Source organism: Pseudonaja textilis, chromosome 2, assembly GCF_049901715.1.
Source record: "Pseudonaja textilis isolate UNSWEBS1 chromosome 2, rPseTex1.2, whole genome shotgun sequence".
NCBI lineage: Eukaryota > Metazoa > Chordata > Lepidosauria > Squamata > Elapidae > Pseudonaja > Pseudonaja textilis.
This window is the reverse complement of record NC_141991.1, coordinates 50,136,620-50,154,274: the sequence shown is the minus strand read 5'-3', so window position 1 is coordinate 50,154,274 and position 17,655 is coordinate 50,136,620. Positions and strand designations below refer to the sequence as shown.

General features: G+C 37.1%; 1 protein-coding gene across 1 annotated transcript in view; it reads right to left on the bottom strand.

Annotated features, from left to right (window-relative positions):
* The window catches only part of ERC2 (ELKS/RAB6-interacting/CAST family member 2), a 615,701-nt gene that overhangs the window by 457,472 nt on the left and 140,574 nt on the right, over window positions 1–17,655 (bottom strand). The window contains exons 4-5 of the mRNA XM_087923860.1: window positions 17,293–17,367; window positions 4,142–4,297 (exon numbers count right to left, since the gene is read on the bottom strand). Coding sequence (XP_087779986.1) covers window positions 4,142–4,297; window positions 17,293–17,367 — 231 coding nt within the window. The remainder of the gene's footprint in view (window positions 1–4,141; window positions 4,298–17,292; window positions 17,368–17,655) is intronic.

Sequence of the window (17,655 nt, the reverse complement as noted above, 5' to 3'; positions counted from 1 at the left end):
TACAAAATAAATTCTTTCAGAATTAAATCCAAAAGGTATATTATACATACTTGCACATCTGGAACATCTAAAGTAAAATGCAAACTCACGCATCTACATTGGAACCATTATCCTGCTTGATTTTTAAAATCTTTTTATATAATCATTTATAAAGATCATATACGATTAGGAATGAAGCCTCAGTGCACTTCCCATACTCAGAGTTAAGTTCAAACTAATTGAAGGCAGATTCTTCCCAAAAGAACCACAGAAGAAAGGAACAACTAATTGGGATTAAACATAACTATGACAAAGAAGTATTTACAAAATAAATTATTAAAGGTTATAATTGAACCATAATATTCAAATGCACAAGGTTTTAGAAATGATTTGTTTGGAGAAGTGAAAATGGGTAATATCATGAATGCATTGAGAATAAAACTGACAATCCTTTATGTGTCACTACAGACAAAGAGCCAAAATTGGAATAAAAAAATAAGGTGAAAGTAATATTACACAATACAAATGGAAGGAAAGTTGATACCAATACATACTGCAGCATGTGGTTTACATTAGTCCCAGATGGTATCACACAATCTAATCTCTATCAAAGGATCTTCCTATTTTTATTGATGATTCAACTCACCAAAATCTGATAGCCAATTGTTCAACAAATATGGAATCATTTTCATTTCAGGTATGCTATATATTTCTTTTTATTCTGAAAATGATTTGCAAGCTGGTAAAGAGTTTTACCATTCATAAAATAAAGCATTTCAGATCTACTCTGGTGAATCTTTCCTGTTTCATACAAGATGGTAAAATTCTGTTTAACAAATGTTTCTCTAAAGGGAGAGCAAATGGTAGATTTGGGGATGTAAAAATATCATGAAAATTCTCAGGGATACTTTTTCCATTTATTTTTTTCTTCTTTCCTTCCTTTCTTCACTGCTTGTCTGCATATTTTTTTTGTTTATTATTTGCAGGCCAATCCAATAAGCTGTTTCTGAGAATTGTGCAACTCTCCAGTGAATACTTAGGATTGAGCATGATATAAACAAAATGTAAAAACAATTTGCATGGAATATAAATTCTAACATAAAATAAGGTGTTACTTTTATAAATGATAGCTAAACAAAATCAATTAAAACATTTCTCCTTCTGCTTTCTACAATGCTGGAATCTCATAGCACAATCTTATTCCACCAAAGTCTCATATAAATTGATCTTGAACATGGTGCTGTCAGCATATCATAGCAAAAAAAGAGTAATATTTTCTGCATTCATTCAAAAAGGGCAATTTAAAAAAAAACATTTTTCACCAGAAGCAACCAAGTAGTCTCCATATAAAACCTTTCTGTCACAGGATCTATTCCACCTCAAATAGTGGGACCAGACTTGATAAGTCTTTTAAAACTTATATGTGCTACAGTACTAGATTTATTTAAGTATTCATTTTTATCCATGCTCTTTGGAGTTTGGTTGTTTTCTTGCAGAAATTTCATTGTCCAACTAGGAAACATCGGGGTGGGATTCTACCAGTTCGCACCTTTTCCCTAGAACTGGTTGTTAACATTCTAAGCAGTTTGGAGAACCGGAAGGAAGACAGGAAGGAAACATTCTGGTGTTGCTTACAGAAACTGCCTCTCCGTTAAACCTTATTACATTCTTGGCAGGACTAGACTTCCTGTCTCAGGAACTTCTCTGGAGTTTTTTTTTCCCTTCCTTTGCTGGTACTTTGCTCGTGTGGAGTGACCATTCAAAGTTACAATGGCACTGAAAAAAGTGACTTATGACCATTTCTCACACTTATGACTGTTGTAGCATCCCCACAGTCATGAGAGGCCAGGTCAGGAGATGCATGCCTTGATGTGAGTGATATTGAGTTGGCCACGCCCAGCCAATAACATGACCACCAAGACATGTACACCCAGTCACATGACCACCAAGCCACTCCCACCAACTAAGCCATGCCCACGGAACTGGTTGTTAAAAAATTTGAATCCCACCCCTGGGTAACATCATAGGTAACAACTAGGTAACATAGAAGGAAATGGAGCTTCCTCTCTGTTTATATACTAGTGGCTTGTCCTGTCAATGTTGGTGGGGTGGTCTCAGTAGTTCCTTGATTAGACTGTTGTTTATTGTTTGATTGTTTGTCTGAGTTGGTAGTTCCTTGATTGGGTTATTGCTTGTTAGTCTTGTGTTAAATTTGATATTAATCTGTTTAATCTGGCTGTTAATTGCTGGTGAGCAGGTGTCCTGATCTTTTTAGTTTTTTTATTGTTTCTTTTGAATGATATGTGGATTGTGTTTATCTCTATTTGCCTGTTGATGGCTGATTCATCTGAGTGGCAGGCTTCCAGGAATTCTCTAGTGTTTTTGGACTTAGCTTGATCTAGGGTGCTCAGTTTCCCACTTGAAACTGTGTTAAGATAGTGTGCAAAATTAAGTAGTTTTCATTATGTTGATCAGTTAATTGGAAATCAGTTAATTGACAAATCAGTTAATTGACAATCAAAGGGTGTTGCAGCTTTCTCTTCCAAATCCCAATCATTGTCTTTTTTTGCAAGTTGCTCCTTGACTTGTGTGTGTTTTGCTAACTCCAACATCTGTTTTTCTTGGAGACATTAGCTTGCTATCCTACAGCCTGAGAACACAAGGCAAGCCCTTTATTTGCCATCAGAACCAAAGCCAATCATGCAAGATCAAACCACCAAATTACCTGCTCCTATTTTTTTTCATTCTTGTCATTTCACCTAGATATTTGGGGATCTGGAAGATAGTGTTTGCTGTTAATGTCTTTCATTTCTGTACCCACCCCCTAAACTTTGATGTAACCTAGTTTTCCAGAGAAGTTAGCAATGTTCCACAATGGATTGCCTTTAGGAACCTATGCTCCTCTTCCATTTAAACTGTAAAGAACTTAAATAGTTATTTCTTAAATCCAAGCTTTTTTCTCCCAAAGTTTATAATATTATAACACCTTAAGTTGTTGACCATGAAAAGAGCTTTGTTCTACTGTTTGCTATCAATCAGAACTTATATTTATCAAGATTTCTTTATCAGTGATCTCAGGTTAGACAGATGGGGTATAACAAGATCTCCTTGCTGACAGCATTATAAATATTTTTTCCACCTTGAAAGGTCCTGTGATGAAGTAGGATCTTTTGCTACAAATCTCAATTGTCAGAAAAAGGACAGGGCTGCTGACAGAGGTTAGGCAGGCTTTCATCAGAATGAGGCATGATTATCCAAGTACTGATCAGATGGCTGTGACCAACAACCATATATAAACATTTTGCTCTCATTTTCTCTATAATAGTGGAAGAATCTATTGCATTGAGTCCTTATTCACAAAATCATTACAGTTTTCCTCTTTATGTTAGCAGAATTCCAATTAATATTCAGTATAACTTTCAGAATTAAATGATTCCTTACATATACATAGTAATTCCTACTATCAAAGAAACATAGATTTAATTAGCCTACTAATGTATTTGTTTCTTGGTTTGTTTAAAATATTTATATGACCACCATCTTACACAGTATAAATCTGAGTGGTCAACAATCACAAGAGTTTTGAATATCAGACATATGAGACTTCACTCAAGCATTTTATGTCTACATTTGCAGTCATTTTATTCTACTTGCATCATATCTTAACTGAATTACATTGCTTTCTAACATTGAAAACAATTCATGGTTGTTTGTTGCAAACATGGAAAATCTCCTGAAGGACCTCTGAATCATTTCCAGTCCTACAGGTGCCTTTGCTGTAATTACTCAGCAAGGAGAGATGGCCAAGAACTGATAGCAGGAATGCCATTGTCATGATTTTTTATTCAAGGAGACAAAAGTACTTGTTCTATGGCAATTTAATATGGTTTCCCCCAGGGAATACTCTCAAAACAAGGCACATTTTTCACACTGGCTTGATTTGGCTCTAACAAAGGTTGCCTTTATACCTGAGATATAACATGGAAACTTCTCTCACCAAGTGAATTACTAATGGGTGGGGGGGGGAATCTACCTTGTTTACCAGGAAATTTTTCTTTACTACTTGATACTCCTCTCCAGATCTTTTGTTGACACAGTACAATCACCAATCTCCTTCAAAAATCAGAATTTTAATAAGTCTTGTTTTCTTAGCTGCACATACCTTATTTTTCATAAACTTGGAATGACTCTTGTAAACTTCTATTTGTTTGATCTCTTCTTCTCGATCTTCTGTGTTCAGAACTCCATTTGTCTTCAACATCTGTATTTCATCTTCGAGATCTCTGATATTACGTTCCAGGGAAGCTATTTTCGTGTCCTATTTTGGGGTAAAGAAAGTGTTGGTATGCAATTATTATACAAATTATTTATAAGAAAAGCAGACATATAACTTGTGATACAAGAGCAATAAATCTAAAGAACTAAGTTGGCACAAGGAACTGAAGCCTTTTTTCATCTAAAGAGCACTGGGATAAGTTCAGTAATAATTATGTAGCTGGAATATATATATATATATATATATAATTGTCAAAATTTTCACTTGCCTAAGCCACTGAACAGCCACTCTGAATGTACTAGGAATAGAAAAGTAGGCTGCAATGCAAAGTAATAAAAGAACAAAAAATAAAATAAATGTAAGACAAAAAATGCCAATGGACAAAAAATGCCAAGAAATCTGGGTCTAACTACTTTTTTTGTGAAGTGAGAATGCTAAAGTTTATAACCTTTTAAAGACATCTGTTTCACTACCACATCTGATATAAAAAACCACGGTCTCTTCAGATAAGATAAAATAAGAATGGAATATATCCAAATCAAATGAAAGCCACCATTATACCACACTTATTTCATTACATTCTAACGTGGAGCCAACTTAAGAGATGAATGGAAATATTTTAAAATTCCTTCCACCTGGGTGTGGAATCTTTCCCTGCCTGCCTGTACAATACAGAAAAATAGGTATCCTGTTTCCAGCTACTGTGAAATTGAGGATGCTGGCATCCACTGCAACAGGCAGAAAAGGAGAAGATGTTGGGCAGGACAATTGGTGAATCTGTGACTAACCTCTTCAGGCGTTGACCTGAAAATATGAGTGCTCCATTGTTGCAGAAAATATATATTCTCTCAAGTCTCCATACATTCAGCCAGGAGGACTGAGAGAGAGCTGTAAGAATGAGAGTATAGGTAGTCCTTGACTTGCAACACTTCATTTAGTGACTGTTTAAAGTTACAAAGGCACTGCAAAAAGTGACTTATGATCATTTTTCACACTTATGACCACTGCAGTATCCCCATGGTCACATTATTTGCATTCGGAGGCTTGACAACTGACTCACATTTATCATGGTTGCAGTGTCCCAGAGTCACATGATCCCCTTTTGATAAGCAAAACAGATTCATTTAACAACTGTGTCACTAATTTAAAAACCACAGTCACATAACAAATGTGGCAAGAAAAGTCATAAAATGGGGCAAAACTGGTTTTCAAAAATTATCCCTTAGCAATATAAATTTTGGGCTCAATTGCGGCCATACGTTGAGGACTATTTGTGTAGTTTTCTGTCCCATCCAATTTCCAGAATTATTAACAAACATGGCAGGCATTTCTTTGCAGTGCTCCAGATAAAATATTAGCAAAGGGGCTAATCCCATCCTCTACCCATTTTCAAGCTGTCTTGAACAACATTTGGTTGTATGAATTTGGCAGGGAAACTGCACTGATTTTGCTAGAGAGATCAAATTACAAAATCAAGAAAAGCAATGAGAAATAATAGGTAGGAGTCAAGATTTCTGAGACAATGATATAAGAAAAGAAAAGGTTAAGAATAAAATGAAAACTATTTACTAAGTCTGCATTACTATTACTATTACTGTTAATCCTCCCATCTTTCTTTCACCCATCTCCCCCCACTTATGACTGTAACTTTGTTGCTTGTATCCTAATGATTTTTATTGACTGTTTCCTAGTATGGTTTGGTTGTTTATTGTACCCTATGACTATTATTAAGTGTTGTACCTTATGATTCTTGACTCTTGACAAATGTATATTTTCTTTTATATACACTGAGAGCATGTGCACCAAGATAAATTCCTTGTGTGTCCACACTTGGCTAATAAAAAATTCTATTCTATTCTATTCTAAAACCAAAACTGCTGACACTATATTTGAAACTCATTTGAAGATTTCTTTAAACATATCGAATACTGAAACAACTGATAAAAACTTAGCAGTTTCAACTTTTTCTAAAATTCCTATAGCGAAATCTTTGCGTCTGTCAGACTTTTATTTCAAAGACTTCCCAGCAGTGGCTGATTTGGATGCTCAGTAGGGCTAGCTCTAGTTAGTATTAGGATTACTGGATCATTTGGGAATTCCATGGCTTTGGGGTCAAGGAATACATCTGAGAAATTGAATACAAAATCCATTCAACTTTATTTTACTGGGCTGGAAGAAATCATTTCTTCCTTGCCATTTCCTATTTTCCTATTTTGAAAAAAAAAAATTCATTAATTCTCTACTTTGATATTTAAGAAAAGGAAATGCTTTTCCAAAGAGTTATTCTATGGGCTTTATGGGCTTCAATGTTTTCTTTGGATCCAAAATGATGTGCTGCATCATATAACTTTCTCTCCTCTTTGTAGCACACTTGCAAGACCTGCATCTTCTAGAGCAGAAGTGTCAAACTCAAGCTCATCGGCCAGATCCAGCCCAGGATCTGCTTAGGTCTGGGCTGCGGGCTGTTCTGTAAACAGGAAAGGACTCCCAAGCTCTGCTTTTGCTGGCAGAGGTTTGCAGGAGGCAGTTGCAGCTAAAATTGGAGCTCAGGAGCCCATTTTTGCTGGCAGAGTGCTCAGGCCACCACAGTCGTCTCCAACATTGAGCTGGCCACACCCACCCTGGCCACACCTACACCCACCCCCCTCGAGGTCAAACATAACCCTGAGGTGACCCTCAATGAAATCGAGTTTGACACCCCTGTTCTAGAGACTCTTTGTCATGCCCCTGGTGGAGACTGACTCTGAAGGAGAGGAGCTGACAGGGAGTGGAAGAGTGGCTCCGGAGGTTGTGGAGGAGGCTGGGGAAGGGCAGAGGCCGGCTGAGCAATCAGAGGAGGACCCAGGCTCATCCCCTACCCATCCTAGGGCATGCAGGGAGGAGAGGATAAGGGAGAGACGTGGTCTCCTTGGGAGGAGAGGGCCTTGATCCTCTTCATGTGATGCAGGTGTGACAACTGAATAAGAGTTTGGATCCGTGTACTGGCAAATGCTGGAAACAAAGCATGTTTTATTTGGGTCTGAAGTTATTTTGGTTGGCGTCTTTCCAACAGACTGTGCCTTGTTATCTCCTTGAATTTGGTAAATACTTCTCTTGTTCCATTGTGGAAATTTCATCATTGTAGTTTGTTTGGTTCTTTATTTCACCTTTATCTGCTCATTAAATTCGGACTGTATTGCTTTCTTTTGAAGACTATTTTTTAGTACGTTTTATCTCCAACTGAGTATTATTGAACAGTGAGGCCAAATTGGAGGCATTAAAGGACATTTATTTATGTTTTGGATTTTGTTACATTTGTGTTACACTCTGGGTCATCAGTCTTTCTGGAGGGCAGTAGATGTTAGGAAGCCAAACCAGGAATAGGAAATTACACTAACGTTTCTTACGCTAACAGAGTCCTGAAAGCACATAATGTGTCAGCATTTAAATACAGTCCAAAATTGCTTAGAAGCCTCTACATTTAAAGGGCTTTGGAATTTTTTTACTATAAGTGGCATTTGCATCAGTTAATATATAACCAGGGATTTTTAAAAATACAAGTCTTTTATTTAAATAAGTTTTCTTCCACTATCTCATATTTGGTGCCCATATATAGTTTTACATTTCCCCTATTTAGGCAATAGCCAGTTTACCCCAATTTGTGTCACAGAGCTATGCATCCCATCTGCTACTTCAGATGCTCCACATAGTTCTACTATTACATTCACAGCAAGAAGATTCCATGTGCAAGCAGATTTTTGCATGTGCAACTTTGAATCTAACTCATTGTTAACAAAAGGAAAAGTCATTCTGCTGAGGCTTCAGAGTATTTAAAATTGACAATGATTTATTCAGAGAAATTTATTTTGGAGAAACTCAGAAAGTATGGAATAACTTGATTCTATCAGAGTTATGTACTTACTACCTGGAACATGCTGAACATACACAGTGAATACATTGGAGGAAGATTATGATTTTTTTCCAACCTATTGTATGCTGCTTTGAGTTATTTCAATTAAATGATGCAATAAACTGAATACATTAGTTAATTAATATACATGGTAGTATCTTCTTGAACCCATCTCAAAACCATAGTTGGATCCTATGACCCAACAGATAATTGTCCCATACAAAACATTTGAACAGATGTTCTAAGTGACCTGATGGGCTTTATTTTATTATTGTATACACAATAATGTGAAATCACAGCTGCCAATTGTTTAGTTGGTGTTGGCCTTCGGACACATCGAGCTCTTTCCTAGGAACCCAGGAAGTGCAAATGTATTGGCATAATATAATTACAGATCCAAGCAGTGTGGTCTTTTATAATTGACAGATGGAAATTTTATTTTATTCTTCCAAGGATTTAACATCTAGGACCTCATAATGCATCATACATAGAAAATGTATGAACCCAAGCAGTGTTTGCAACTGACAAAATAAAATTGTGTCAATGCACAGATGTTCTAAGCACTGTCCAATTTTTTTTTGATATGGCACCCAAAGTACTGATAACCACTGGGACCACCAAGGCAGGTTTAGGCTATAATTTTTCAATTTTAGTGTTCAGCTTTAAAACTTTGAGATCTTTGTAATATTGTGTGATCTCCAATTTTTTGTTTTCTATTCTTATTATCCCATGGTATTGCCATATCAATTAACCACACTTTTTCCTTTTCAATCACAGTTATGTTTGGTGTGTTATGTTTATTATGATTATTATTTTGTTTGTTTTAGCAATATATAATATTTCTAATAAATACAGATGATAGCAGCCAAATAAAACATCCATAGCCTTTAAGGTAATATTTTATTTGTTTAAAGAACATGAAATATGACTGATATAGTGCTGCAACACTTTATTTACATTTTTCTGGGTAGCTCTGTGTGTAATTCTGAATTGCAAGTAGCTTTTTATTGGCAATAATAAAGTAATTTAAAAAATTGAGGAAGCAATCTTGAACTCATTAATTGTTGTAGAAATGTAGCCTAACTACTGGATCTTCCATAGCATTGCTTCTAAATCTAATGATCTTGAAAAAGTATGACTGTAAGCCTCTGCTTTCTTTTAAGCTTCTAAAACAGGCATAAGGCTTTAAAACATTCAGGAAACATTCACAAAAAGGGACACTAAAGGGAAATCTCACATGAAACAGATTTGCATATTATGTTATATTATTATATTATATTACATTATATTATATTATATTACATTATATTATATTATATTATATTATTATATTATATTATATTATATTACATTACATTACATTACATTACATTACATTACATTACTATATTATATTATATTATACTATACTATACTATACTATACTATACTATACTATACTATACTATATTATCCATGAGAAGGACACCATTGCTAGTAACTTCTTATAGAAAATCCATGAAAGCTAAGATCCTCAAACTATCCACTGTTGACCTCACCCCATTCCTAAGAGATCTGTAAGGGGCCTGCATAAGTGCACAATTGTGCCTACCATCCCTTTCCTATTGTCCCCATTTATTCATACCTATTTCCTGTATTCGTTCTCTTGTTTATACTTATACGTATTATCTTGTAAGTTATTGACAAATCAAATAAATAAAATAAATAAATAAGATGCCCATCAGGTTTTGTTTGTTTGTTTGTCAAATTTTGAAATCGGCCATTTCCCTCACAGAAAGATTTCTTATTTTGGAGAAATGAAGGAGTGGGATATGCTTTCTCAGCAGTAAAGATTTAAAATAGTTTTTTATTCTAACCTACACAGAAGACTTGCTGAAGTATATAACATTAAATTATATTGGATGAAGTTCAATTCAATTTAAAGATGTCACAAGATAAAGCTAAACATGTGGACAAGAGCAGGACCTGCAGATATTCTCTTAGAAATCAGGTGAATCCCTCCTTGTATAGGCCACATATAGGCCAAGTAAAGTTTATGAATCTTGTACAGAAGGAGCTTGGAGCAAATTACCATTGACATTTAGACTGAATCATACATGGTGATGAGTATCCCCATTTGATGAAACGAGCGGCTAGGGCAAATTGTGAAAGTTCAGGAAAGTTCAATGGGTGCTGGGAGATTCATGTTGTTTTAAGAAAACATTAAGATAATATATTTTTGTGTAGTTGGCAAGTTGTAAAATCATACTTCTTATAAGTTGCCCCGTATTTTCATTGGCATATACATTTTATTTTACTCTAGTTGTATTTGAGCCAATTCATACTGAGGGCAACTGTATCATTTATTCCCCAATTTTTATGCACACCATATACAGCTGTCCCAATCAGGTGAAATTATATATTTTCCACACCAAATTCCCTTCTATGTAAATATGTTCATATTGCAGCTGTGAGACGATGTAGAAATTAATGTAAAACTAGAGATAGAAGAGGCTAATACAAAGGAAAAGCTATGCACTGCACACTACACACTACACACTCAGATTTCAGCAACAGTGCTGTAACATACCTGAAATGCCACAGCAGGATCAATACATAAAGATGGTTGTGTCTGCAAGAAGCAAGGGGTAAACCACAAAACAATTCATTCACTTAAGAATTTTAGATATGCTTACTTCCTGTCCAGGAATATGAAACTCAGTTTTTAAATTGCTAGTTTTTTATTTTATTTTTCCATTAGAAAGGGGTATAATAAATTCTTAAAATGAGACTACAAAGTTTCCCTGACTGTGTAAATAGCATACAACTCTTATTTATTTATTTTATTTTATTTGTCAAGCAAGTATTAGATAACAGATATAAGTATAAGCATGGTTATGAATACATGAAATGGATACGAATAAAAAAGAAACAATAGGACAGGGACAGTAGGCACATTGGTGCACTTATACACGCTCCCTACAGACCTCTTAGGAAAGGGATGAGGTCAATAGTAGATAGTCTAAGGTTAAAGTTTTTGAGGTTTGTGGAAGAAACCACAGAGTCAGGTAGAGTATTCCAAACATTGACCACTCTGTTGCTAAAGTTGTATTTCCTGCAATCAGGTTTGGTGCTGTTTACCTTGAGTTTGTATCTATTGTGTGCTCTTGTATTGTTGCCGTTGAAGCTGAAGTATTCATTGAAAGGTAGGACATTGCAGTAGATAATTTTATGTACTATACTTAGATCAGGCCGAAGGCAGCATAGTTCTAGGTTGACTAGATCTAAAATTTCAAGTCTGGGGGCATAAGGTATTCCGCTACGAGTAGAGGAGTGGAGAACTCTTCTCGTGAAATATTTCTGGACTTTCTTGACTGTATTAATATCCATTATGTAATGCAGATTCCAAACTGATGAGCTGTATTCAAGTATTGGTCTAGCAAATGTTTTGTAAGCTCTAGTTAGTAGTGTGATATTACCAGAGAAAAAGCTATGCAGGATTAGGTTAAGAACACTTAATGCCTTTTTGGCTATGTAGTTACAGTGGGCTCTAGCACTTAGATCATTAGAGATGAGTACTCCAATGTCCTTGACATAGTTGGGGTCATCAACAAGGTCTGGATTATTCAGCTTGTATTTTATTTTCTGATTTTTTTTTTGCCTATATGTACCTCACCTCGTCTCTACTTGGGCCTCAACGAGGCACCAAAATGAAAATGAAGTGTTTGATATCAATGCAACATATCCTGTTAAGACTTTGCTGAAGCTTGCATACGGTCACGGATTTAGAAGTGATGGTTCTTCAGCCAGAATGTGCATTGATATCTGAAATCAACATTGAAATTATTTTATTTAGATGTACCTGATCGTATTGCACTGTATGCCTAAGGAGCATGTACAGAAGAGAAAAAAAATGGGAGGGGAGATAAAGGGAGGCCGAGCACTGGTACAAGTAGTCCTTGACTTACAACGGTTCATTTAGTGACCTTTCAAAGTTACCATGGCACTGAAAAAAAATGATTCATGCCCGTTTTTCACAGTTATGACCTTTGCAGCATCCCCATAGTCATGATCAAACTTCGGATGCTTGACAACTGACTCACATTTATGATGGTTGCAGTGTCCTGGAGTCAGGTCACCTTTTGCAACTTCTGATGAACAAAGTCAATGGAAAAGCCAGATTCACTTAACAACCAGCTTACTAACTTAACAATGAATGCAGTGAATCACTTAACAACTATGACAAGAAAAGTCATAAAAAGGGAAAAACTCACTTAACAAATGTCTCATTTAACAATAGAAATGTTGGGGTTAATTGTGGCCATAAATCAAGGACCACCTGTATTTATGGAGTAATTTCTCCTTCCATTTTATTTCCTATTTCTCTACTCCTTTGCTTTTGAACTCTTCGTTCATAACAGTTTCATGTGCATCTGTCTCTTGATTTACATTCAGTGCCCTTTCTCGTGTTTCAATTAACTGTTGAACATGGTTCAAGTGAACTATTAACTATGTTGTAGAAATTTAGTTTTGCCATTTAGGAATAAAGTAGCAGCAGGAAAGCACTGCTTGGTGCTTATACTTGCACAGCTTGTTAATCTGTATTCTAGTGAATCTCAATAAAGCATGTGTATAAATATATATTCTCAGAAAGAAAGGTACATGCAACATTCAAGTACTCATTTTGTACAGACACATATATGTTCACTTATATATGTATGTGAAGTCCCATTAACTACAAGACAAAAAAACCCATCAGTTTCAGCATCTAAGAAAGTGTTTTAATATTTCAAATACTGTGATTTCAGCTACCCTTTTAAGTATTTCAGCCACTTGTTCCCATATTATACTAACAAGAAGTTTATAATAATGTGAATTATAAATCAATTAGAAATTTGCAAGGTATATGTGCTGAAAGTGATTATCAGTGAATTGTAGACTTGGGTTTTTTTTCTGCCTGCACAAATGTAATCTAACAGGAATGTTTGTAATAATGGAAGTTGTTTGAAAATACATCAAGCATGGGCTGTGACTCCTAAATCCATCAGAGCATATGAGCAAAGTCTATACAGTTATTTTGTGTAGATATTAAACTTTTCATTTGGTAACATTTGAAGTACGACTATGGTAGAAATCAGAATGAGCTTAATACTCCTAGCTCATGTTAGGTTTAGATGATTGACAGGTAAGTAGATAGATAAGTAGGTAGGTATTCTATGTAGAAGAAAGATGGCAGATGAAATAGCCTTTCTAAAGACTATTTATGTTCTTGCAAATTAGCTTTCTGGAAATGCAAGGAAATGCTTCCTGAAACTAGATCAGATGCCCTTCTTTACATACTGCATATGATCTTACCATACATTTGTGAGTTTATATATCATTTCATTGAGGTTCTTATTCAGTGATGTTTTGCTTTGATTTAAGCATTCTATTCTTATTGTTAACATGGAGCTATACAACCGGCTTTTAAATCCTCTGAAGAACAGTACTACTCAAGATCAAAGAGGGGAGATCCGATTCTCATCAAGATTATCTGTGTTTTTGTGTTTTTCCAATTGATCTAACTGGATGGACTCAATGAGATAAACATCAGGGAAGAAATTCAGTCCAGGCAAGTATGAAAAATCTGGAGAAATGGCTGGGTAAGCAGAGAAGAGAAAGAAGTACTAGACGTAATCTTGCAGGAAGGAAAGGAAAAGGAAAGGAAATGGAGGGGGAAGGAAAGCAAGCCTGTAAACTGTCACTCTAAAGCAGGCTTGTCCAACCCGCAGCCCATGGGCCGCATGCAGCCCAGGTCGCCTCGCAATGCGGCCCAGTGCCCACCCCAACCTTCATGCCAGAGCCAGCGAGGAGGAGGAGGAGAGGCAGGCGTGAGGCGGGGCGAGGCGAGCGCCAGGCCAAGCAGCAAGAGAAAAGGCGCCGTCAGAGCACCACCTCCTGCTGTTGCCCCCGCCGCCACCGCCGCTTCTGCCCCCGCCGTCGCTGCCGCTGCTGCCCCTGCCGCTTCTGCCCCCGCTGCCGCTTCTGCCCCCACCGCTGCTGCTGCTTCTGCCCCCGCTGCCGCTTCTGCCCCCGCTGCCGCTTCTGCCCCCACCGCCGCTCCCCCTGCCGCCACTTCTGCCCCCGCCGCTGCTTCTGCCCCCGCCGCTGCTTCTGCCCCTGCCGCCGCAGCGGGGGCAGTAGCGGTGGCGGGGGAAGAAGTGGTGGCGGGGGAAGAAGCGGTGGCGGGGGTGGCGGCGGGGGCAGCAGCGGTGGCAGGGGCAGCAGTGGTGGTGGGGAAGAAGCGGTGGAGGCGGGGGCAGAAGCCACGGCAGGGGCAGAAGCAGCTGCGGTGGTGGGGGAAGAAGTGGCAATGGCCGGGGCAGAAGCCACGGCGGGAGCAGAAGCAGCAGCGGGGCAGAAGCAGCAGCGGTGGCGGGGGAAGGCTTCTGCCCCCGCCGCTGCTGCTGCTGCTTCTGCCTTCTAGTCCTGCCTCATCCAGCCGGGCCATTTGCAGGAGGAGAGGTAGGCGCGAGGCGGGTGAGTTTTCTCCCCGCCCCCCCCAAAAAAATTTGGCCGGAAAATAAACCATGATAAAAAAACTGTGATAAAAAAACCATGATAAAAAATAAATAATTTTTAATAAATAATTAATAATAAATAATAAAAACATCTCACTAACTTCATTTCGAAATAAATTTAATATGTTAACTATGTTTTCTATGGTTTTTTTGGATGATCATGTATCGTTACTGTTATTTTATTTTATGTGCGTCCCAAACCAAATTTTCATCTTCTAATGTGGCCCAGGGAAGGTGAAAGGCTGGACAGCCCTGCTCTAAAGTCTGGAAAATAGAAATGAAAGCTGTAAATAGGAATGGAATTATAAGTAAGCAGGAAATAAGAAGAATGGGAGATGAGTAAAATAAGTCAGACAGCCTATCAAACTATATATGCCAAGGAAACTAAGTCTTCTGAGATATGACTAACCTCAAGGAACATAGTCAATCTCCCCAACCAGAGGTAAAGGGAGAGAGAGATAAAGCAACTCAGAAGTGCATGAGGAAGTGCATGTGGATGGTGACAAAAAGTGGTAACTGAAGCAGTTGCTATTAGTGTGTTGGGGAAGGAATTTGTTTGTCTGATTGCTAATAAAGATAGCAAATAAAACAGAGACTAAAGAGAAGAAAGAGTGGAAATTCCACTCCAGCCTGTAGTAACAACAAGAAAGCTGCATCTTCATCCAATGTCTTCCTTTAAGGTAGACCAAACTCGGATACCAAAGTTATGAATGCTAAAATTACTTTTATTATAGGGTTACAGAACAGAACCAGATTTTCAGGTACAGTGGTACCTTGTTACTCATCATTCATTGGTTCCAAGAGACTGATGTGAACCAAAAATGAAGGGGACCAAACAAACATTTCCCATTAGGAGTCACAAGGCAGCCAACACCGACAAGTTCTAGCTTGTACATTGAATACCAAACAAGCAATAAGTACCGGGACAAAATTTTCACATCAGAATGGGTTGAGCACCAAAGCAGTTGAGTACCAGGGTACCACTGTAACAAAACAATGCTGTTGGGACTTATGGATAGAAAAGACACTCAGAAGATTATTTTTATAAATCATAATGGAGCAAGATGGAAAGATTTAGATATACTTCAATGGAGGAAAGTTGACCGAATTTTCAGGAATCGCAAAACTGACTTGTTTGACTAGGCAAAAGGAAACAAGTACCCTGTTTCTCCAACAATACGGCCTCCCCCAATAGGAAGTCCCAGCATGTTTTATAGGCATGAAATGAAATTACCCCCCCCCCCCAATTAAGGCCTATATTAAAACATGTGAAATGGGGGGAATGGGGGGGCTTTCCATTAGGAAGTACTTTTATTGCACACCCAGATATGGTGCTACCTGCGTTGACCCCGATACGAAGTGCCCCACCAACGCCGAGGTCAACATCCAAGCCGTCACTGTCCGCCCACCCAAAGATGCAAGGGGGGGAATTAAGTCATCCCTGAAAAGACAGCCTAGCCATTTTTTCGGGGCTCAAAAAAAAAAAATAAGACCCGGCCTTATTATATGAGAAACACGGTACAATTATTAGTAACTGAAAACTCTTCATGATTTTTGTTGTTTTTGTTGAAAATGGAAAAAATGAACTAGCAATTTATGGATTTTATGACTAGAAAGCATAAAATATGGAAAGAATGGAATCAAGATATAATTTTAAAGAATGAGGATAGGAGATAAATTTATTTTTAACTGCTTTAAAGAGGGTTGGAAGCTTCTTTATATTTTCTTCTTGTCTCTTTCTTTTCTTGAGTCATTTTTTTGTTCTTTTCTCTTTTTCTTAAAATTGGTCACTTTCATTATTGTAGAAATTACTGTTGCATAAAATTCTTCAATGAATTTTTTTTTTAAAGAAACAATATACTGCTGTTCTGCAAATCATACTACAGGCCATTATTTTTATGACCTATATGTCAATAACACCTATTCAATCACAAACCCCTTTGTGGTGATTAATAGAAGTAGGCAGGGATATCATTATTGAAATCAACATATAACTTACTGTCATGTGATCATCAGACCTGAAAGTTGCAATCTTATTCAATATCCTTTTACCTAAACTTGGGGTAACTTGTTTCATAATTTATGGTTGTAATGAAACAACATAGGCTATATTCAGGACAACACAGGTGAATATAATATAGAATGGAGAATAATTTACTTGCTTTGGTACCATTTAAAATGACAAAAGAAATGGTTAATATAAAGATAACTGCTACCTTCTTTTTAAAAAATCTGCCAAATATTTTCTAACAATTTATTAAAAACAAGTTGTTTAGAAAACCAGCTACATCTATCAAGCAGAATGGAAAAATTACATTTACTGGTGAAAGACTATAATATGTTAAAAAGATCTCTTTAAAGAAACGGTGTTTCTCCCATCCAAGTATTTTAGATATTTGTCACATGTATTGTATAGGAGACATTTGAGAGTTTGACAAATTGGATTGACGCTCTCTGGGAAACAAATGGTGTGACTGCAACATGACATAAATAGTGCACAAATCCATGTATTCTGTACAATAAAAGCAGGGGACAATTCCATGATCCATCCAACAAGCACCCACCGGGCCAATGACTTACATGGAATAAACATGGGAAAACATCCATACCTTCATCTCTATGACTGTTTGAAGAGCTTTTGTCTTTGCTGGCTCAGGCTGAAGTTGTGTCCTTCGATGCAGTTCCTGTGGAGGGACACGATAAAAGTAAGCTTGACGACTCATCTTTCCATGATTTGATGTACAAAACAGGTTTCTTTTCTCGTTTAGTTAAATCTCACAGCAGTTCAGGCGTACAAAAGCAGAAATGCTATTGGTACATCACTGCCCACAAATCTTTCTTGTATGTCTATCTTATGTTACAGGCAAAGGCTCTGAACACATGCGCTATTTCGGAACTCTTTCTCAATAATTAATGTCAGCAATCACAAAGGCAGCATGTTGCATTTGGATGAAGAGAGATTATGATACCTC